This window comes from Condylostylus longicornis, unplaced genomic scaffold (assembly GCF_029603195.1).
Source record: "Condylostylus longicornis isolate FDR11 unplaced genomic scaffold, ASM2960319v2 ptg000003l, whole genome shotgun sequence".
Taxonomy (NCBI): domain Eukaryota; kingdom Metazoa; phylum Arthropoda; class Insecta; order Diptera; family Dolichopodidae; genus Condylostylus; species Condylostylus longicornis.
The window spans coordinates 2,657,996-2,681,436 of NW_026577972.1; the positions used below are offsets into that span (position 1 = coordinate 2,657,996).

At 27.2% G+C, this 23,441-nt stretch overlaps 1 protein-coding gene across 1 annotated transcript; it reads left to right on the plus strand.

Annotated features, from left to right (window-relative positions):
- The first annotated feature begins 16,577 nt into the window (after positions 1–16,577).
- Positions 16,578–17,594, plus strand: LOC129607342 (solute carrier family 35 member C2-like). The gene has a single exon (XM_055518294.1). It carries the CDS (start codon positions 16,614–16,616, stop codon positions 17,592–17,594), a length of 981 nt encoding a protein of 326 aa, XP_055374269.1. The 5' UTR covers positions 16,578–16,613.
- Positions 17,595–23,441: the final 5,847 nt, after the last annotated feature.

Genomic DNA, 23,441 nt, shown 5'->3' on the forward strand with positions numbered 1-23,441 from the left:
TAAATAATTATTTTAAAACTATTTCGAACATGTTATATTGAGTGCTTCAAAAATTTTGTTGTGCTCTTCTTTCATATTTTATTACCAGGTAAACAAGAGCAATCTATTTATAAAATGGCCCTGCCTGTGTATGAATCTTAATAGTAAACGCAAACGGACAAAAATTTACATCAGTACCTACTACCTGTCATTTTACAATCGGAGTTTTTGAGTCATTGCTATTCGTAAGATACTATTTATTTCAAAAATCAAAAAGATACTCGAATCCGGTCATAAATATATTATTGTCTTTTCCAAAACCTTTCAAATATTTTTCTACTTAGGTAATATATTAAGCTTTAAATTTTTTTCTCACAAATGGAGGTAAAATTTAGAAATGTATATAAAATTTGTATTTAAAAAATAATATTTGATTGTATTTTAGATATTATTTTCTAATTCTCCACAGTTACTTCCCATATCTTGAGTTAACTTACCCTATGAAAAAAAACCTGTTCACTTAAAAATAATGAAATACTTTCAGTAACATATAAAACATTGAAGGTGAAGGTTGTGCTTGTTGTTTTTCCGCTGTTTCAAGAATTTTAAAATAATTCTGAATGAAAATATTAATATATTTTCTTGATTTTTCAATTATATTTTTAGAATTTTACCTGCTTTATAATAAGTATAAATTTATTTTAATATTTCTTCTCAAAAAATAGTTACTTCGATTTAAAAAAACCCATATAAAATAAGGTCGTGCTTTCAAGTTTCTCTCTGAGCATTGGGGCTTGTTAGATAAAGACATTAGACGATTACTAACGAGGGGCTGGAGGTGGAAAAAAACTTATATTACTGAAAGCTACAAAAGTTTCTGACTTCAACAACCTATTTTATAGAAAAAACCGATAACAAAAATTTGAAGAAAAAAAAGGGCTTTAGGTAACGGTTAATTTTAGCAGACATTTCTTTTATTTGAATATTGAATCCAGTTATGCCATGCCGCTGTAAAAAAAGGCCAGCCGCTACTTTTTTGTGTTTGAAAAATTTTAAACACTTTCCTGTTTAGTTCAATATTGATAATAATAAATTGTATTGATTATTGTAAATATATCTTAAATTTTATGGTTTTAGTATTGTTACGGAAAAATTGTAAATGGCATAAAGACAAATTAGAAAGGAATAAAAAATCCCGAAAATCTGCTAAAGAAACTATAAGTAAGTATGCGAAAAAAACAAAAGAAATTTAATCTAAATAAAAACGCAACAACATTACATAAAATTTTAAATGTGTCGCATGTGTAAATGAATGTCTTAAAAATTTAATACGTTTTTTAATTGAATTAAATTTTTTCGTTTTACATCACATTTGAGGTAGTAAATTTTATATATTTTCACTATTATTCCATTTTAAAATCCGTTCAACACGGTTAACCGCCGGGACTATTATATTTAATAAAATGAAGAAATATCATATTTATCTTTTCAGATATCATTATTATTAATAACAGTGCTAATATGAAGTTAAAATTTCAATAAATTAAATTAAGCTATTAAATCAGAAATATAAGTATATGTATAATAGAGATATGTTGTTAAAAAAATTTCAAAAATTTCGTTAAAGTTTCAAAAAGTTTTCAATATTCATTTGATGTTAAATACTTGACTAGGGAATTTTTAAACATTAGCAAACGAGTTTCATTTCTTATTATATCTGGCAAATCATTGAACATCTGCAAACCCTTGTAAAATAAATTATTTTATGTGTTATGCCTGCGTAACAGTGGTAATCTGAACAAGGATGCTGACCTTAGTGTATAATTTGTCGATTCACTCACATAATTAAGACAACGACACAAGTATTGAGGCAGCAAGTTATGTTTCATTTTAAATACAAACACAAGGACATTGAAGTTTAAACATTGGCTAACTGACATCCACTTAACATCTGTTAGCATACTTTAAATACTTGTCCTCCTTTCACGCTTTAAAATTACACGTATCGCTTTGTTTTGTAGAATTTGAAGCCGGTCTTTTTTACTTTCATTTGAAAGGAATAATACTGAAGCACAATAATCAAAATGAGGCAGAATTGTTGTGTTGTACATAGTTTTCGCACATTTCTCAGTCAATTCTTATTCTTCTTATTCTACCTAGATAACCTATTTTTCTTGCAATTTTCGAAGAAATATAATCTACATGGCTATCGAAACTTAATTTGTCGTCAATAATTACTCCTAAATATTTTATCGAGTTCACTCTTTCTATTTGACAATCACTAACAGAAATATTACCTAAGCCACCAGTTCTGTCGTTAATTATCATGCATTTTGTTTTGTCAAAATTTAATTTTAATTTATTCATACACAGCCACGAAAATAAATTATTCAAGTCATCATTAATCTTGCTACAACATGTATCCAAATTACGATTAACAACATAGAGCAACGCATCATCAGCAAACAATGTATCGATTTTTTAAACAATGTATCGATTTTTCATCTTGACAGAACACTGCTATAGTCCCATCCTTTTTTTCTGTCACTGCATTAATGTTGAAGTTTACTGGGTCAACATGACGTTTCAAGTTTGTTTTGGTTTCTGCCGATGTTTGAACTTTTTTTGGTTTTATTAATAGAACTGGGTCTTTTTTAACAATATCCGCGTAAGTAAATTTATTTTCACTCTTATTAGCGTATGTAGCTTTAAATATTCACTAAAAGTTTCACCATCATCCATAACTTTATCAATTCCTTTTTTCATATCATCACACATAATATTTTTTATACACCAGGTCCTTAAAATTCAAACATTCATCGCAGTGGAAATTAATATTTGATTTTTCCGCCAACAATTTAATATCATAATCAATCAAATTGTAGCAACTAGGATGAAAATATCTACCACAAGATCCAATGCAGTTGATTTTTGCTGAACTTGATCTCAAACTCCTATGACATTTTCCGCAATTCGTTTTTGTTATGAATATTCAACCAATTCAAAAAAAGTGTTAAACTTTCTTTAAAATAAATAAGTGCAGAATGAAGTGGTATACGGTGTATAATAATAATAAAAAGCAAAGTGAGATTTATAATAATAATAAAAAGCACAGATATTTTGTTTCAAATCCGCAATCCAGTGTATTTATATTCCATCTAAGCGATTCCGCTATTCAAAATAAATTTTAAAATCCGCTAATGTACTTTTATAGAATTGCTTTTTAATAAAATTATAACATATACAATGAAAAACGATGCCAATATGTTAAAAAATAAGTTGCTTCTTGCGTTAAATTCAATTTTCCAATAAAATTTATGTTCTTTGAGCTTATTAAGATTTAATATTATTTTTTAGTTGAAAAAAACAAAACTTTAAGCAAAAAAAATGATGCAATCGTTACTAACCGCTAACTTTTATTATGTTGGCTGGATGAAGTAGAGATCGGGTGCAGGCGCCTTATGTGATAAAATTTTTTCGATTAAACAAAAAGGCAAAATCTGCAAAACAGAGGTCAGACCAGCCCTTATGTATGGAACGGATCACTGAACAGCAAACAAAACACATGAACAAACCAACATGTCGCCGAAATGAGAATATTAAGGTGGTCCGCAGGCGTGACGAAATTAGACAAGGTACGAAACGAACACTTCAGGGATACCTTCAAGGTTGCAGACATTAAAGAAAAACTATAAGAAAAGCGACTAAGATGGTAAGGTCACGAGACGAAGAGCACGCTGTTAGAAAGGCCCTTGAAAGATAGAAATAAAAAGCAAGAAAGGCAAGAAAGAAACAAAATATTGTAAATAAACAAATATATCAAAAACATCGAAATGAAATTAAATTAAATTAAGTTAGGTAAAATTTTTTTTACTTTTATTTTTATTACAACAAAATTTATTTTTCATAATATGTTATTTTTATTTCATAAAAGTTAGGTAAAAATATTCGAATGTATGAAAGCAATAGATATAAGTTTAAAATTTCATATTTTATTATATTGTACATATGTATGTATATAATCATAAACTCCTATAATGTACAGGACATGTTAACATTTTTGCATTTATCTGTGTAGGATAAGTTTTTCCAAATAAAAAGGCTACAGAATTTCTTTAGTCCACATATAAATTTCGTACGGAAGGCTGTATCGCTGAGCGGTAAAATAATTTATTTGTTTGAAATTTAATTTAAATTTAGTGAATAATTATATTAATTATTTGTGTCATTAAATAAGGTTAATATTTATAATTTACATTAATCAAAGTTTTCTTTTGTCGTAAAATTTAGTATAAAAAAAACGTGGATTTTGAAAAAAATATGACGATTATAATATTTTTTTATTTTTTTTTTTGGAAATTTTTGAGTAATCTTTATGATTCTCATTTCATTTAGTATAGTTTCAAAAGCCATTTCATAATTATTATAATTTTTTGCTGTTTTGGTCTATTTCTTTTTAAATTCTATGTCTTTTAAATTCTATATTCAAAAATTTTACTCTGTAATTCAATACCCTTCCATTTGGAAGACAAGTTGTCTGGATAAAAATTGCATTTTTTTAAATACATTTTTCAGAGGGAATTTTTTTTATTTTTTTGAAACCGATTTTTTTTAAATTTAAATTTTAAATTTGAAAAAATGTGTAGAACCATGACAGTCGACACTCCTTTCATTTAAAATCCATATAAATTTGGAATTTATTTTTGTTTTGATCTCTAAGCTTGGTGGCCTGATAGATATATATGGCATTATTGTACATGTGCAAGGTTGATACACAATATGAATTAATAACATCAGAAACTATTATATAGGTTAAGAAATTCATGCAAAAACATGAACATTTTATTTTCTACTTTTTGAATTCTATACTTTTCAGTTTTGAAAAAAAATATGCGGAAAACTGCAAAATATATGAAAATATTCAAGTAGGTATAAAAACCAAATAGTAAAATTATAATTTCTTTCTATGAAAATATTTTTTTGAAAACCTGAAAAATATAAAAATTTTTCAAAAAAAAAAATTAATAAAACGCGTTTTTAGGTGTGCGTAAATTTATGAAAAATTACCATTGTATCACCAAACACAAACTCGTCAACACAAATGCATCACCACATACTTATAAAAAATGTATAGTAATTAAAAAGTTCTCCAAAAATTAAAAAATTTTTATATGAATTGTTTTAAAACAATTCATATGTTTTTTTTATTATTAAAAATACTGACTGTGTTAATATGTACATATTTTGTCATAGTATGTGTAGACACGCTCGCATAGACATTTGTTTTTTATGAACAAAATAAAGTATTACAAATTGGAGAGATTTCTTTCGATTCTGTAAGTAGCTTAAAAAATTAATAAATGTGGTTTAAATTTTAAATGCTTTTTAAAGTAGTAATTCCAAGTGAGAATACTGCTTTTAAAAAAACAATTGGTGTTAATATAATGCTCGAATTCTTTCATTCATAGAAATTTAAAAAAGCTCACAGTTTCGAAAATTTATACTGCCAAAAATGCGTCTTTTACAAATTTCGAAAGACGATTTAATGTCTTTATATCTAACAAGTCCCAATACTCAATTTTTTTTACGAAATATTACGAATTTTTTGCTTCGTTGCTGGTTTTTTCTTTAAATGGCACTAATCGTGTCATATTTTTTATTATTTTTTTCTTTTTTTTTACGTAAAAAGAAGTTTAATATTTTAGAAAATCTCAGGATATTATACACATTTTTTAAAAAGCTTCCCGTTTAAATTCTATTGCACGAAAAAGAAAGGAAGGTAGGAGGAAAGAAAAAATAATAAAAAATTTCAAATTCATATTTCAGTATGGCTTCAAATGTTAATGAGGAAGGATGTATGATTTTTCATGCACATTTTGTATTTCCCAATAAGGTAAGTTGAGTAGTGTCGGCTAACAAAAATGTTAGTAAAAGTAATATAGGTTGACACATTTCAACAATTTGAATTATCTTATTCGTTACTTATAAAATTGTTTCAAATAATTTTAGTTAGTTTTTAAGTTATTAAAAATAAATATGTATGTACCTACTTCCAATCAATTTTTTTTTAAATAATTATTTTAAAACTATTTCGAACATATTATATTGAGTGCTTCAAAAATTTTGTTGTGCTCTTCTTTCATATTTTATTACCAGGTAAACAAGAGCAATCTATTTATAAAATGGCCCTGCCTGTGTATGAATCTTAATAGTAAACGCAAACGGACAAAAATTTACATCAGTACCTACTACCTGTCCTTTTACTAATAAAAAAGATATTCGAATCCGGTCATAAATATATTATTGTCTTTTCCAAAACCTTTCAAATATTTTTCTACTTAGGTAATATATTAAGCTTTAAAATTTTTTCTCACAAATAGAGGTAAAATTTAGAAGTGTATATAAAATTTGTATTTAAAAAATAATATTTGATTGTATTTTAGATGTTATTTTCTAATTCTCTCTTAAAATTTTTTCTTTACTACGTATTTATATCAATATTTAATAATTATCTTTCATTAATTATATTTTCAACTTGACACCACAGTTACTTCCCATATCTTGAGTTAACTTACCCTATGAGAAAAAAAGCTGTTCACTTAAAAATAATGAAATGCTTTCAGTAACATATAAAACATTGAAGGCGAAGGTTGTGCCTGTTGTTTTCCCGCTGTTTCAAGAATTTTAAAATAATTCTGAATGAGAATATTAATATATTTTCTTGATTTTTCAAATATATTTTTAGAATTTTACCTGCTTTATAATAAGTGTAAATTTATTTTAATATTTCTTCTCAAAAAATAGCCACTTCGATTTAAAAAAACCCATATAAAATAAGGTCGTGCTTTCAAGTTCCTCTCTGAGCATTGGGACTTGTTAGATATAAAGACATTAGACGATTACTTACGAGGGGCTGGAGGTGGAAAAAAACTTATATTACTGAAAGCTACAAAAGTTTCTGACTTTAACAACCTATTTTATAGAAAAAACCGATAACAAAAATTTGAAGAAAAAAAGGGGTTTAGGTAACGGTTAATTTTAGCAGACATTTCTTTAATTTGAATATTGAATTCAATTATGCCATGCCGCTGTAAAAACTTTTTTGCGTTTGAAAAATTTTAAACACTTTCCTGTTTAGTTCAATATTGATAATAATAAATTGTATTGATTATTGTAAATATATCTTAAATTTTATGGTTTTAGTATTGTTACGGAAAAATTGTAAATGGCATAAAGACAAATTAGAAAGGAATAAAAAATCCCGAAAATCTGCTAAAGAAACTATAAGTAAATATGCGAAAAAACAAAAGAAATTTAATCTAAATAAAAACGCAACAACATTACATAAAATTTTAAATATGTCGCATGTGTAAATGAATGTCTTAAAAATTTAATACGTTTTTTAATTGAATTAAATTTTTTCGTTTTACATCACATTTAAGGTAGTAAATTTTATATATTTTCCCTATTATTACATTTTAAAATCCGTTTAACACGGTTAACCGCCGGAACTGTTATATTTAATAAAATGAAGAAATATCATATTTATCTTTTCAGATATCATTATTATTAATAACAGTGCTAATATGAAGTTAAAATTTCAATAAATTAAATTTAGCAATTAAATTTCAATAAATTAAATTTAGCAATTAAATCAGAAATATAAGTATATGTATAATAGAGATATGTTGTTAAAAAAATTTCAAAAATTTCGTTAAAGTTTCAAGAAGTTTTCAATATTCAATACAAATACAAACACAAGGACATTGAAGTTTAAACGTTGACGAATTGACATCCACTTAATATCTGTTAGCATACTTTGAATACTTGTCCTTTCACGCTTTAAAATTACACGCATCGCTTTGTTTTGTAGAATTTGAAGCCGGTCTTTTTTACTTTCATTTGAAAGGAATAATACTGAAGCACAATAATCAAAATGAGGCAGAATTGTTGTGTTGTATACAGTTTTCGCACATTTCTCAGTCAATTGGCTTCTTATTCTACCTAGATAACCTATTTTTCTTGCAATTTTCGAAGAAATATAATCTACATGGCTATCGAAACTTAATTTGCCGTCAATAATTACTCCTAAATATTTTATCGAGTTCACTCTTTCTATTTGACAATCACTAACAGAAATATTACCTAAGCCACCAGTTCTGTCGTTAATTATCATGCATTTTGTTTTGTCAAAATTTAATTTTAATTTATTCATACACAGCCACGAAAATAAATTATTCAAGTCATCATTAATCTTGCTACAACATGTATCCAAATTAATATCAACAACATAGAGCAGTGCATCATCAGCAAACAAAACAATTTTACAGAACTTAATACTTAACTTTATATCATTTATATGTAACAAAAAACTTAAAACTCTTAATATTGCACCTTGAGGAACACCATTATTTATAAATTTGGAATCCGAAAATTCATCACCAATAATTGTTTTTTGTTTTCTTCTGAACCATCTAAGTTCATTATCTCTGATTCCATACTTTTCAAACTTCATCAACAAAATTTCTCGATCCACTGTTTCAAACGCTCTCTTAAAATCTAAAAATATTGCACCAATTACTAAGTTGTTTTCTTTAGCTCTTTTTCAATCGTATAGTACTAAATTTAAAGCTGTTTCACAGGAATGATTACATCTAAAACCACTTTGCTCGTCACATAAAATGTTATTTTCTTCTAAATACTTTTCCAATTGAATACTTATTACTTTCTCTAAAATTTTTTCATAAAATGGCATCATGTTTATTGGTCTTAAATCGACCGGTTCTTTTGGGTGTTGTTTCTTTGGAATCGGTCTTACAACAGATTCTTTCCATGTCAACGGAAATGTTCCTTGCCTCATAGATAAATTAGTAATATGAACCAAAACGTCACCAAAAATACTATATGATTTCATTACGACTTTTGTATTGAAACCCAAAAAATCACGTTTTGTTAATTATATTAAAAAGTTGATCGTTATTAATACAAAACCGGCTGAATGCTATCTGCAACATCCACTATACTTTTAATAAAATACTTATTCAGTTCGCTTGCAATGTTGGATGATCCACATACTAAACTATCATTAATTTTTAACTCGTTAATTACTTCATTTTTGTTAGTTTTCGTCACATATTTTTTAATTAATTTCCACATTTCCTTAGAATTTCCATCACAGTTTACTAATTTATTTTCAATGAACTGATTTTTTGCCATTTTTACTGCTTGGCTATAATTATTCCTAATATTTTTATAAATTGACCAAAGATTATCGTCGTTTGATAATGAAGCTCGATTATACGCTATTATTTTATTTTCATTCATTTCTCTCAAGTCATTATTAAACCACTCTTGTTCTTTTCGGCTAATGAAAAATTTCTTTTTAAATAACTCAGCAGATTTATCAATACAAAGTTTAAACAAATTCCCACACAAACTAATATCATCAATTTCACAAATATTCCAAAAATTTTCATCAAATAGAAAACTCTCTAATCTATCTTTATCAATTTTTATGGAATTGATTTCAATTTTTAGCACTTTTCCAAAAAAAAGTGCTTATTAGTTTCACTCTGTCCGTCCGTCCGTCCGTCCGTCCGTCCGTCCGTCCGTCCGTGTGTCTGTTTACAAAACTTCTACACCCTTGAAGATAGAAAGCTGAAATTTTGTACGTACATAGATTTTTACTAGAAACTTATTTTCGTGGAACAAAATTTTTACCTGTCTCCCCCCCTTTAGAAGTTATACCCCCCCAAAACCCTAAAAATGCCATTCTTTAACTATTTAGTGCAATGAACCCATAAGGATTTTTCAAATTTTGCAAACGCAGAAAGGCAGTGGCTTACTTCCCCTAGCGGGGTATACTAAAGGTTAACTTTAGAAAAACAAAATGGCCGCTCAAATTTACCGTTATCTAAAGTCCGTTTTTTCCAAATTTTTGATGTCGTTTATTTTCTAGACCCCAGCCTGTAGAAGCTTGAAATTTTATGGGCTTTTAGACATTAACAAATAGTTCATTTCGTTGGAAGAAAATTTTTTTCCATCTCCTTCCCCTCTCAAGTTATGGCCTCTTGAAATTTGTAAAATTTGAATTTTTGACACCTTATATTTCCGAAACCGCAAGCTTTTTCAAATTTCTATAAACATAAAAAGCTAACGGTAAATTCCATGAAATTAAAAAATATAATTATTTTTCTTAACTCACATAATTAAACCTTAAAATCGAGCATTATGTTAACCCCTTTTTATATTAATTTTTGCTTTATTTCAAACACTGCATATATGCGTCATCCTAAATATATGCAATTCTAGAAATAGTTTTGTATATGAATGAAAATAATTTTAATAGTTTGATAGGTATACATAGACTGTATTTAAAAGCAGAATTTTCACTTGCTGAAGGGAAAAGTGCTACAATACAAACCATTGGTTTGACCCAACTTTATTTTGAATTCGAACTTATCATTTCCCGAAATTTTTATTCCAATTGCTTGATGGTCGGATAATGAGCAGTCAACCCTATTTTCAACAGCAATTTGACTAATTTCTGACAACGTGCAATTTACGTAATCAATCAATGAAGATGTATGATCGGTAATTCTGGTTGAAAAATCAACCATTTGGTGAAGGCGAAATGACTCAATCATTCTTTTAAAATACTGTTTATTTGGCTCCTCTGATAACCAATCAATATTGAAATCGCCACATATTATATTTTTATTAGTTATTACGACATTGTTTTCTAACCAATTTTCAAATATTTCCGTAAACTCCATTATATTGAAACGGGAAGGTGTCTTGTACACCACACTGAAAAACCAGAACTCACTATTCAATTTAATTTCAATTTGAAGAGTCCATAATTGGTCATTATATACGAAACTTTTATTATCCAAGACTTTAATAGATTTTTTTTGCATAAATAATTACTCCGCCAGTATGTCGAGAATGGGAATAACATCGATAAATACTATAGCCATCTAAACTTATTTCACAATCATTAATTTCAGTTGTCAAATGGGTTTCGCTTAAAAAAATCAAATCAAAGGCATTATTACTATTTATGTGCTCCAAAGAGGCTAAATGACTTGTTATACCATCAATGTTAAGATAAATACAGTTTAACGACTTTCTATTGTGCTCGAATGAAGACGAAAATTTTTGCGACTATTAATTTGCATCTTTCTCAATAAGGTTGGACAAGATTTACTATTTACACTGTGGTTGATATCCAAATTTAATTTTAATGAGTTATTAGCTCTTATACATGCTATACATTGCATTTTATCTGCGACACAATTTTTAGACAAATGATCACTACCTGCACATTTGTAGCAAATGTAATTTTGCTCTTTGCAATCTTTTATTTTGTGATTATAATCTAAGTATTTGTGACACCTTCTGGTATCAAAACCTTCATAAATTTTGCAAATGTTCCAACCCATTCTTATTTTTCCTACTTTAATTAGATTCGTAAAATCATCGATATTCAATTGAACAATAGCGCTATATTCATTGTAATTCGTTTTATATACTTTAATTACCTTAATATCTTCCTTATGGAGAATATTATTTTGTCTAATCATTTTATTTTGTAATTCAATCTGCTCATAATTATCTGTCATACCAGTGATTAAAATTTTAGGGCTTCGTTCTTTTGGCACAATAATTACGTATTCACCTTCTAATTTTTCTTCAACCTGATTTTTTAAATAATGTATCGATTTTTCATCTTGACAGAACACTGCTATAGTCCCATCCTTTTTTTCTGACACTCCATTAATGTTGAAGTTTACTGGGTCAACATGACGTTTCAAGTTTGTTTTGCTTGTTTCGTATGGAAGGCTGCATCGCTGAGCGGTAAAATAATTTATTTGTTTGAAATTTAATTTAAATTTAGTGAATAATTATATTAATTATTTGTGTCATTAATTGAGGAAGGATGTATGATTTTTCATGCACATTTTGTATTTCCCAATAAGATAAGTTGAGTAGTGTCGGCTAACAAAAAAGTTAATAAAAGTAATATAGGTTGACACATTTCAACAATTTGAATTATCTCATTTCGGTTATTTATACGTTACTTATAAAATTGTTTCAAATAATTTCAGTTAGTTTTTAAGTTATTAAAAATAAATATGTAGGTACCTACTTCCAATAAATTTTTTTTAAATAATTATTTTAAAACTATTTCAAACATGTTATATTGAGTGCTTCAAAAATTTTGCTGTGTTCTTTTTTCATATTTTATTAGCAGGTAAACAAGAGCAATCTATTTATAAAATGTCCCTGCATGTGTATGTATGACCTATCTTAATTCTAAACGGAAAGAATATTAAACGGAATTTTTGAGTCATTTGGTAAAATACCATTTATTTCAAAAATGGAAAAATATTCAAATCCGGTCATAAAAATATATGATTGTTTTTTCCAAACATTTTAAATATTTTTTTTTCTTAGGTAATTGATATAAATGATAGTAAGTTTTTAATATTTTTTTCAAATAAAAATAGAGATAAAATTTTGAAGTTTATATAAAATTTGTATTTAACAAATAATATTTGATTGTATTTTAGATATTATTTTCTAATTCCCTCTTCAAATTTTTTCTTTAATATATATTTATATCAATATTTAATAATTATCTTTCATTAATTATATTTTCAACTTGACACCACAGTTACTTCCCATATCTTGAGTTAACTTACCCTATGAGAAAAAAAGCTGTTCACTTAAAAATAATGAAATGCTTTCAGTAACATATAAAACGTTGAAGGCGAAGGTTGTGCTTGTTGTTTTTCCGCTTTTTTTAGAATTTTAAAATAATTATCAATGAAAATATTAATATATTTTTTTGACTTTTCGAATATATTTTCTAAATTTTACCGGCTTTATAATAAGTGTGAATTTATTTTAATATTTCTTCTCAAAAAATAGCCACTTCGATTTAAAAAACCCATATAAAATAAGGTCGTGCTTTCAAGTTCCTCTCTGAGCATTAGGACTTGTTAGATATAAAGACATTAGTTGAAGTTTACTGGGTCAACATGACGTTTCAAGTTTGTTTTGGTTTCTGCCGATGTTTGAACTTTTTTTGGTTTTATTAATAGAACTGGGTCTTTTTTAACAATATCCGCGTAAGTAAATTTATTTTCACTCTTATTAGCATATGTAACTTTCTTTAAATATTCACTAAAAGTTTCACCATCATCCATAACTTTATCAATTCCTTTTTTCATATCATCACACATAATATTTTTTATACACCAGGTCCTCAAAATTCAAACATTCATCGCAGTGGAAATTAATATTTGATTTTTCCGCCAACAATTTAATATCATAATCAATTAAATTGTAGCAACTAGGATGAAAATATCTACCACAAGATCCAATGCAGTTGATTTTTGCTGAACTTGATCTCAAACTCCTATGACATTTTCCGCAATTCGTTTTTGTTATGAATATTCAACCAATTCAAAAAAGTGTTAAACTTTCTTTAAAATAAATAAGTGCAGAATGAAGTGGTATACGGTGTATAATAATAATAAAAAGCAAAGTGAGATTTATAATAATAATAAAAAGCACAGATATTTTGTTTCAAATCCGCAATCCAGTGTATTTATATTCCATCTAAGCGATTCCGCTATTCAAAATAAATTTTAAAATCCGCTAATGTACTTTTATAGAATTGCTTTTTAATAAAATTATAACATATACAATGAAAAACGATGCCAATATGTTAAAAAATAAGTTGCTTCTTGCGTTAAATTCAATTTTCCAATAAAATTTATGTTCTTTGAGCTTATTAAAATTTAATATTATTTTTTAGTTGAAAAAAACAAAACTTTAAGCAAAAAAAATGATGCAATCGTTACTAACCGCTAACTTTTATTATGTTGGCTGGATGAAGTAGAGATCGGGTGCAGGCGCCTTATGTGATAAAATTTTTTCGATTAAACAAAAAGGCAAAATCTGCAAAACAGAGGTCAGACCAGCCCTTATGTATGGAACGGATCACTGAACAGCAAACAAAACACATGAACAAACCAACATGTCGCCGAAATGAGAATATTAAGGTGGTCCGCAGGCGTGACGAAATTAGACAAGCGACTAAGATGGTAAGGTCATGTCATGCGTCGAGACGATAGAAATAAAAAGCAAGAAAGGCAAGAAAGGAACAAAATATTGTAAATAAACAAATATATCAAAAACATCGAAATGAAATTAAATTAAATTAAGTTAGGTAAAATTTTTTTTACTTTTATTTTTATTACAACAAAATTTATTTTTTTAAAAGTTAGATAAAAACATTCGAATGTATGAAAGCAATAGATATAAGTTTAAAATTTCATATTTTGTTATATTGTACATATGTATGTATATAATCATAAACTCCTATAATGTACAGGACATGTTAACATTTTTGCATTTATCTGTGTAGGATAAGTTTTTCCAAATAAAAAGGCTACAGAATTTCTTTAGTCCACATATAAATTTCGTACGGAAGGCTGTATCGCTGAGCGGTAAAATAATTTATTTGTTTGAAATTTAATTTAAATTTAGTGAATAATTATATTAATTATTTGTGTCATTAAGTAAAGTTAATATTTATAATTTACATTAATCAAAGTTTTCTTTTGTCGTAAAATTTAGTATAAAACAAACGTGGATTTTGAAAAAAATATGACGATTGAAATATTTTTTTATTTTTTTTTTGGAAATTTTTGAGTAATCTTTATGATTCTCATTTCATTTAGTATAGTTTTAAAAGCCATTCCATAATTATTATAATTTTTTTGCTGTTTTGGTCTATTTCTTTTTAAATTCTATGTCTTATTCAAAAATTTTACTCTGTAATTGAATACCTTTCCATTTGGAAGACAAGTTGCCTGGGCTAAAAATTGCATTTTTTTAAATACATTTTTCAGAGGGAATTTTTTTTTATTTTTTTAAAACCGGTTTATTTTAAATTTAAATTTTTAAATTTGAAAAAATGTGTAGAATTCTGAGAGTCGACACTCCTTTCATTTAAAATCCATATAAATTTGGAATTTATTTTTGTTTTGATCTCTAAGCTTGGTGGCCTGATAGATATAATAGGGCATTATTGTACATATGCAAGGTTGATACACAATATGAATTAATAACATCAGAAACTATTATATAGGTTAAGAAATTCATGCAAAAGCATGAACATTTTATTTTCTACTTTTTAAATTCTATACTTTTCAGTTTTTTGAATAGGAAATTTTTATTTTTCAGTTTTGAAAAAAAAAATATGCGGAAAACTGCAAAATATATGCAAATATTCAAGTAGGTATAAAAACCAAATAGTAAAATTATAATTTCTTTCTATGAAAATATTTTTTTGAAAACCTAAAAATAAATATGTTTGTACCTACTTCCAATCAATTTTTTTTAAAATATTATTTTAAAACTATTTCGAACATTATATATTGATATCGGACAAAAATTTACATCAGTACCTACTACCTGTCATTTTACAATCGGAGTTTTTGAGTCATTGCTATTCGTAAGATACTATTTATTTCAAAAATAAAAAAGATATTCGAATCCGGTCATAAATATATTATTGTCTTTTCCAAAACCTTTCAAATATTTTTTTACTTAGGTAATATATTAAGCTTTAAAATTTTTTCTCACAAATAGAGGTAAAATTTAGAAGTGTATATAAAATTTGTATTTAAAAAATAATATTTGATTGTATTTTAGATATTATTTTCTAATTCTCTCTTAAAATTTTTTCTTTACTACGTATTTATATCAATATTTAATAATTATCTTTCATTAATTATATTTTCAACTTGACACCACAGTTACTTCCCATATCTTGAGTTAACTTACCCTATGAGAAAAAAAGCTGTTCACTTAAAAATAATGAAATGCTTTCAGTAGATTGTAGATTGTAGATTCTAAGGGAACCGAGTGGGACAGGAGCATCCCCCTAAGCCACCGCAGCCATTTTTGACTTATTGCAGCCACCCCACTCTCCCGTCTATAATATCCCCGTCCCAATCACAAAGCCGGAGATATCCCTAAGGGAGTTGGACAATAGTTCCCGAACACTTAGAGACCCATGTCCAAGACAATTGCGGCGCCGAACAGCCAGTGGCGGACCGTCGCAGAGAATGTGTACGGCGGTCTCATCGCCACCCCCACAAAATCTGCACAGGGGGGAGCCCGACTTCCCCAGCCTATGCAGGTGGTATTTCACCGGGCAGTGCCCCGTGAAGAAATTCGCAATAGTGCGAACCCGGCTCCTGCTCATCCCCAGCAACTCCGCAGCGAATCCGCCGGAGCACGCCGGAACAAACACCTTCGCATGACGGCACCCTTTCGTGTCCCGCCAGTGACGACCGCATTCCGCCGCGAGTAGGCAGGCAAGCCTGGCCCCCACGGCGGAAGAAGGCAGACCACAGAAAGGCAGCGGCTGCACAAAGGCAGCCCCAGATCCCCTCCGCGCCAACTCATCGGCAACTTCGTTGCCCGCATGGCCACTATGGCCCGGCACCCAAATGAGCATCACTCTGTTTTCCGATGCCAATTCCATAAGTGCAGCAAGGCAGCTCCAAAAAAAAATTTGTTTTCCCATAGTTATTTTCACTTGTTTTTTGATGGCATTCGAAATCTCGTACAAACAGTTAAATGTTCCTTTGTCGGCGGAAGTTTTGGATATCCATGAAACTAATGAAAATACTCGTTTTTTAAAATCGAACATTTTTGTAAAACCAATGTCAGTTTTCAAAATATTTTCTTTTATTATTCTATACTTGGGATTGTCAATATGCCTCACGTTTTATCAGAAATGGATATTAAAGGCTGTGAAATATCCTTTGACAATAGTGGTTATTCACCTGATATTGAAATTTTTTTTGGCTGCTTTTGTGAGGCTCGTATCGCAAAAAATTTATTCAAGAACATTACCAAACATAGATGTTCTTACCTCAGTGAGAACAATAGGACCAACAGGAATAGCTTCTGGAATGGATATTGGATTTTCTAATTGGGGTTTGGAACTTGTAACTGTTTCCCTTTATACTATGACCAAGTCTAGTGCAATTATCTTTATATTGATTTTTGCTATACTATTAAAATTAGAAAAGCTGGCTGTCTCTCTCGTTTTTATAGTATGTATGATAGCTTCTGGCCTGTTCATGTTTACATACAAATCAACCAGCTTTGATGCTTTTGGATTTGTGTTTTTATTAATTGCGTCTATGGCTAGCGGATTGCGACGGAGTTTTGCACAAATGATTATGCAAACTTCTAAATTTGGTCTTTGTAATCCAATTGATATGATGTTTTACATGCAGCCGTGGATGTTTTTTTCATTATTGCCATTTATGTTGGGATTTGAAGGCCCGAAGCTTTGGAATGCTTTTGCAACTATTGACGGACAAGATTTCTACTATGTGTTAATAAAAATTACGCTTGGCGGTGTCGTTGCTTTCATAATGGAAATTAGTGAGTATTTAGTACTCTCACACACTTCGAGTTTGACATTGTCAATCACTGGGATTTTTAAGGAAATATGTCAATTAATACTAGCGGTGCAGTTAAATGGGGATATTTTGAATGCTTTCAGTAACATATAAAACATTGAAGGCGAAGGTTGTGCTTGTTGTTTTCCCGCTGTTTCAAGAATTTAAAAATAATTCTGAATGAAAATATTAATATATTTTCTTGATTTTTCAAATATATTTTTAGAATTTTACCTGCTTTATAATAAGTGTAAACTTATTTTAATATTTCTTCCCAAAAAATAGCCACTTCGATTTAAAAAAACCCATATAAAATAAGGTCGTGCTTTCAAGTTTCTCTCTGAGCATTGGGACTTGTTAGATATAAAGACATTAGATGATTACTTACGAGGGGCTGGAGGTGGAAAAAAACTTATATTACTGAAAGCTACAAAAGTTTCTGACTTTAACAACCTATTTTATAGAAAAAACCGATAACAAAAATTTGAAGAAAAAAAGGGCTTTAGATAACGGTTAATTTTAGCAGACATTTCTTTTATTTGAATATTGAATTCAGTTATGCCATGCCGCTGTAAAAAAAGCCAGCCGCAACTTTTTTGCGTTTGAAAAATTTTAAACATTTTCCGTTTAGTTCAATATTGATAATAATAAATTGTATTGATTATTGTAAATATATCTTAAATTTTATGGTTTTAGTATTGTTACGGAAAAATTGTAAATGGCATAAAGACAAATTAGAAAGGAATAAAAAATCCCGAAAATCTGCTAAAGAAACTATAAGTAAATATGCGAAAAAAACAAAAGAAATTTAATCTAAATAAAAACGCAACAACATTATATAAAATTTTAAATGTGTCGCATGTGTAAATGAATGTCTTAAAAATTTAATACGTTTTTTAATTGAATTAAATTTTTTCGTTTTACATCACATTTAAGGTAGTAAATTTTATATATTTTCCCTATTATTCCATTTTAAAATCCGTTCAACACGGTTAACCGCCGGGACTGTTATATTTAATAAAATGAAGAAATATCATATTTATCTTTTCAGATATCATCATTATTAATAATATTACGCACAGTTTAGGTTCAGAAATAACCAGTTTTTTTAATAATGTGATATTTAATGCTAACTGAAAGAAATATTATGAAGATATTGAAATTTTTGAAATATTCGTATGTTAATTGAAAGTTCGGAAACAAATATATATAACTGCGTGCAAAATAATAGTAGTACCTGAAATTTTTTCAAACTGAATTTACAGTACATGCACACAAAAATTCATAAAAAAGTTTTTTTCTAAATTACTGACACTCCTTTAATATGTATATATATTTTATAAATAATAAACTTATGTATGTGTAGACACCTTGTTTAATGAACAAAATTATTTACAAACGTAAAAATTGCTAAAACATCATAAATATCATTTAAAATTATTTAAATATTTTTTAAAATCCTCAAAATGTAAAAATTTCAATTTTTTTTTTTGACGTTTTGTTTTTATGTTTATGTGCCCAAAAGGAAACGTCCATTTTTAATTTTCAGTTTCTGAGAAATTTGATTTCGGTGTGCGTAGGGACATCTAACCAAAAACTGTTTCAATTCAGTACCTCTTACTTATTTCTGGTAATATGTACATAAATATCCCGTTTATATGGCTGCTTCAAGCTTAATATTATGTTTATACAGGGCGTTTCACATAAGTTGGCAAATAATTTCAGGGATGATTCTTTGATGCATTTCCAGCAAAACATTCTATGTGTTGGGTGTGAGGGGGCGCAGAGATACCCGTTTTCGAGCTACAACCTGTTGAAAAAAAAGGTACCACACTTTTCCTGCATATAAATAAATGCTTATAACTTCGGAACCATACGACATAGAGTTATCACTAGGAGGCGTTTTACAGACGATTGATTGTTATTTATTTTGTAGGTCTTACGATTAATTTGGTTTGAGCCATACTGATTCATTCTTTTCGAAATATTATTATTACCGATACGTGTGTATGTATACTCATTGGAAGTAAGTGCTTTAAATTTATAAAGATGAGATTGAAATAAAAATAAAAAAATCCATAATTTTTTTAAGCCGTTCTGATAATCGTGCCTGTAGACGCGATAAAAGGGATTTATGAGGATAGTAGCATTAACAACTAACGTGATGTCACAAAAAAAAATTGAGATTGAATGAAGCGAAAAATATTTTGGTTACTTGGTATAAGCAAAAACAAAGAAAGTTCTACAAAAATACCTAGCGTTTTTTTGAATCCCTTGCAACTTTCCACAGTATTTCAAAGAAATTTTGTGAAAATTTAAATATTAAAATAAAACATGGGAAATTTTTTTTAGATTTTCAAAGTACCTCAAAATTTCGGGAAAAAAGTTTAAAACTTTTACTAAAGAGACCTGAAAATAGCTTGGTAATGCTTGTTTGAGTATCCTTAAAAACCTTCGGTTACGTTAGCATTGTCTACCATTAATTTTATTAATTTGAAACTCAAATTGCTCATATTTGTTATTCTTTTTGTTCTATAAAATACAAAAATACAATATAAAAATAAGTTGAGTAAAATTATTGTAATTACTAACTTTTCCGATTTTTCCGTTTTATTTATACATTTAACTTTGGAACTTTAACAATGATATCCATCGAGTGCAAATATTGACGTGATAAAAAATTAATATCACGTCGTATGAAAAGTTTTCCAAAAAGAGCACATGTGATGATTTTGACATTTGCAAACAGGTCAAGATTGGTACCAATTTTAATTATCATACCTACGGCTGCTAGAATAATACATAGACATGATATTATCACTTCATATAATATATGAGTGATCATAATCATAATAAAATTACCAGATTATGGGTGATTCATAGCAATATAAGATTCGATTTCTATAAAAAAATACGCAAATAATATGAGGACAGATCAAGCGAAAGGTCAGGATATGATTACGGATCAAGGCACTTGCTCTACAGCACTACATAGCTATAACTTTTGCTGGTGTTTGAGCAAATAACAAATATAAGTGAGGCCCCTTAGAAGTTTCCGTGGCCTCCTAATTTAAATTTCTTTCGGCGACTCCCCATAAAGCACGCTGTGACCCAAGTTAAAAACACTGATTAAGCATTACCAAAAGTTTGATTTTTCGAGCAATTGTTTTGATGACAAAAAGATTTTCTCTATTGTGTGATATTGTGTGATATTCTTTATCAAAATGTAGGCACTCATCTAAAATAAACTTTTATTTTATTTATCTATTAAATCTGACAGTATTGTTGCGTAAGTGAAGGTGGTGCTAAATTTACGATTTGGTAAAAGGATAAAAGATAGGTTATATTGAAATAGAAATATCCTTATTATAAAATAAAAAAAACAAGAACAAAACTCGTATTTATTTTTTTATTGTTTTTATTCTATTATTTAGTTTTTATAGATTTTTAGTAAAATATTTCTATAATTTTTTTTTAATTTTTTTTCTCAATATTTGGTTTACTTAGATTGATTTTTGTTATGCTTTGTTTTTTTTATAATTTTTGTATTTAATTCTTTTTTTTTCTTGTAACATTTAAATGACTAGAATGCGATCATCATGGTAAATTCTAAAAATTTATCAGTTAATTTTCAATTTTTTTTTATAAATTTTATTTTATTAATTAATAATATTTTTTTTTATATTTTTGTAAATTTTTTAATTAAATACTTTTTTTTCTCTTTTTTTAAATTATTCATTAATATTTTATAATTATAGTTTTAAATATTTTATAATAAACTTTATAATTTAAAGTGTTTTGTTTTTATAGTAATTTGTTTTTGCTTGAATTTTCATTAAATTTTTGTCATTTGCCATTGTTTTTTTTTATTTTGTGAAGTTGTTTTTTGTGAAAGATGGTTTTTCTTTTGTATAATTTTTATTATTTATCGCTTTATAGTTTTCCTAAATTTTAATTTTATTAATCCTTTTTTTTTTTTTATATAATAGTTATTTAAAATGCACTATGTTCATATAATATTGTTTTTTTTTTAATTTTGATCAAAATCAAGTTTTCTGTTTTATATTTCTGGTAGTTTATTTAAATTTTTTTTATTAAAAGCAATTTAATTTCTATGCAATTCGGATTATCATATAATATAGCTTTAAAAAGTATTCTTACATTTTTATTTTCCGCCATTGAAAATATAATAAACATGAAAATAATTAGTAAAATGAAAAATGTAATAAAATTGAATTGAATAATTTAATTTTGAAAATGTTTGATTGATTAATATTAATTTTTCTTTTGTTTTTTTTTTCCTCTTATTCAAAATATTTCAGTTTCCATAGGTGACCCTTTTAAAATGCATTAAGGCGAGTGTGTTGAATTCAATAACTTAGTGATTTAAATTATCTCTGAATCCAAATTGTAGTAATACTGTTTTACTATTAGTTTCCAGAAATTAATATTTATAAGATGAAATGTGTATGGCAATTTAGTATTAATATGAAATATATTACACTTAAATTTAATACTCGTATGTTGACATTGTCAATACACTTAATTTTTGAAATTTTCGATTTCAGCATTTAATTTAGCAATTAATAACACAAAGCCGAAATAAGGATGCCAAAGTGTTGCTTTTGATGTATATATTATGTATTTACGTTAAATATAAAAAAATCAGACTCTGCTAATTTTTTTAAATGCAAAACGAAATTTAGCATATCAATTTTAATTGTACTTAGCTTCAAAATGCAGTAAATATTACATATAAGACAAATAAAATTTAGAAATAGAAACTGATAAACTGCATTCTACATTAATATCTCATTTTTTATGTTAAAATTTTATATATATTTATTGTCATCTATAAAACAATGTCTCTAAAATTAGATGACTTGACCTCAAAATTAAAATAACGTGTATTTTATGACATAGATGATTAAAAAGAAATTTTTTTTGGGCTTAAGTTGAGCGCTATAACCTATTAGATTAGCGTATTAATCAATTAGATGATGAAATAAGCTAGCTACAACACATTAATATTAAATTTTCAATTTGTGATTATTAATTAACTAAGAGCCTGCACCTCTTCAATTTAATATTTACAAAATGTTGATCTGGAATTTAATGAAATTTTGAAGTTTTTGAATTATAAAATATAAAGTTTACAAGTTAAGAAAAAGAAACGAACAAAAACAGTTGAAATTTAGTAAGATTTACAAAATATAAGTAGATATACAAGACATAAAAAGATACATATTTGAAAGTAAAAACAAAAAGTTATAAAGATTTACTAACAAAAGTAAAATATTTAAAATAAAAATTAGGAAGCCCCATGTTTTAATTCCATTTATAAGTAAAAGGAACTAAGAGAGTGATAGATCGAATAAAAACATAATTGGTTTTCCAAACAATTAAATTAAATGAGTAAGAAGCAGAGGTTTGATTTTCAATGGCATTCACTTTCAATATTTAAAATGCCTCAAATAATATTGAAATATTTTGTTTAGTTCAACTAAATAAACAGTATAGTTATTAAATTAAATGTTCCATTATTTCCAAATTCTAATTACATTCTATAATGTAAACGATTCAACTTAAAAAATTTTAATTACTGAATTGTGTAATAATACAGCTTTTGTAATCTCTTATTATATAGTATATTCATTTGAATTCTGTGTTTATGGTACTTTGAACTCGTAAAATGTGCGATTATGTATTTTATTGACGTGTATGTGAATATATAAATTTTAAAATGTTTTATACAAATATCTAATTCAACTCTTTGCACAAGTTACAAAAAAATACCAACATTTTGACGTTTAAATTCTTCGTGCGTAAATCAATTTTCTTACAATCTATTATCACTATCGCCTTAATGCATCTTACATCGGCTAATAAATTAAGCTTAACAAAAAAAACAAAAAATTAAAATATAAAATTTATATACATATTTGTAAAATTTAATTAAAT

Excerpts from the sequence above, each read along its gene's own strand:
- LOC129607342 (XM_055518294.1), top strand. The coding sequence starts at position 16,614 with ATGGCATTCGAAATCTCGTACAAACAGTTAAATGTTCCTTTGTCGGCG.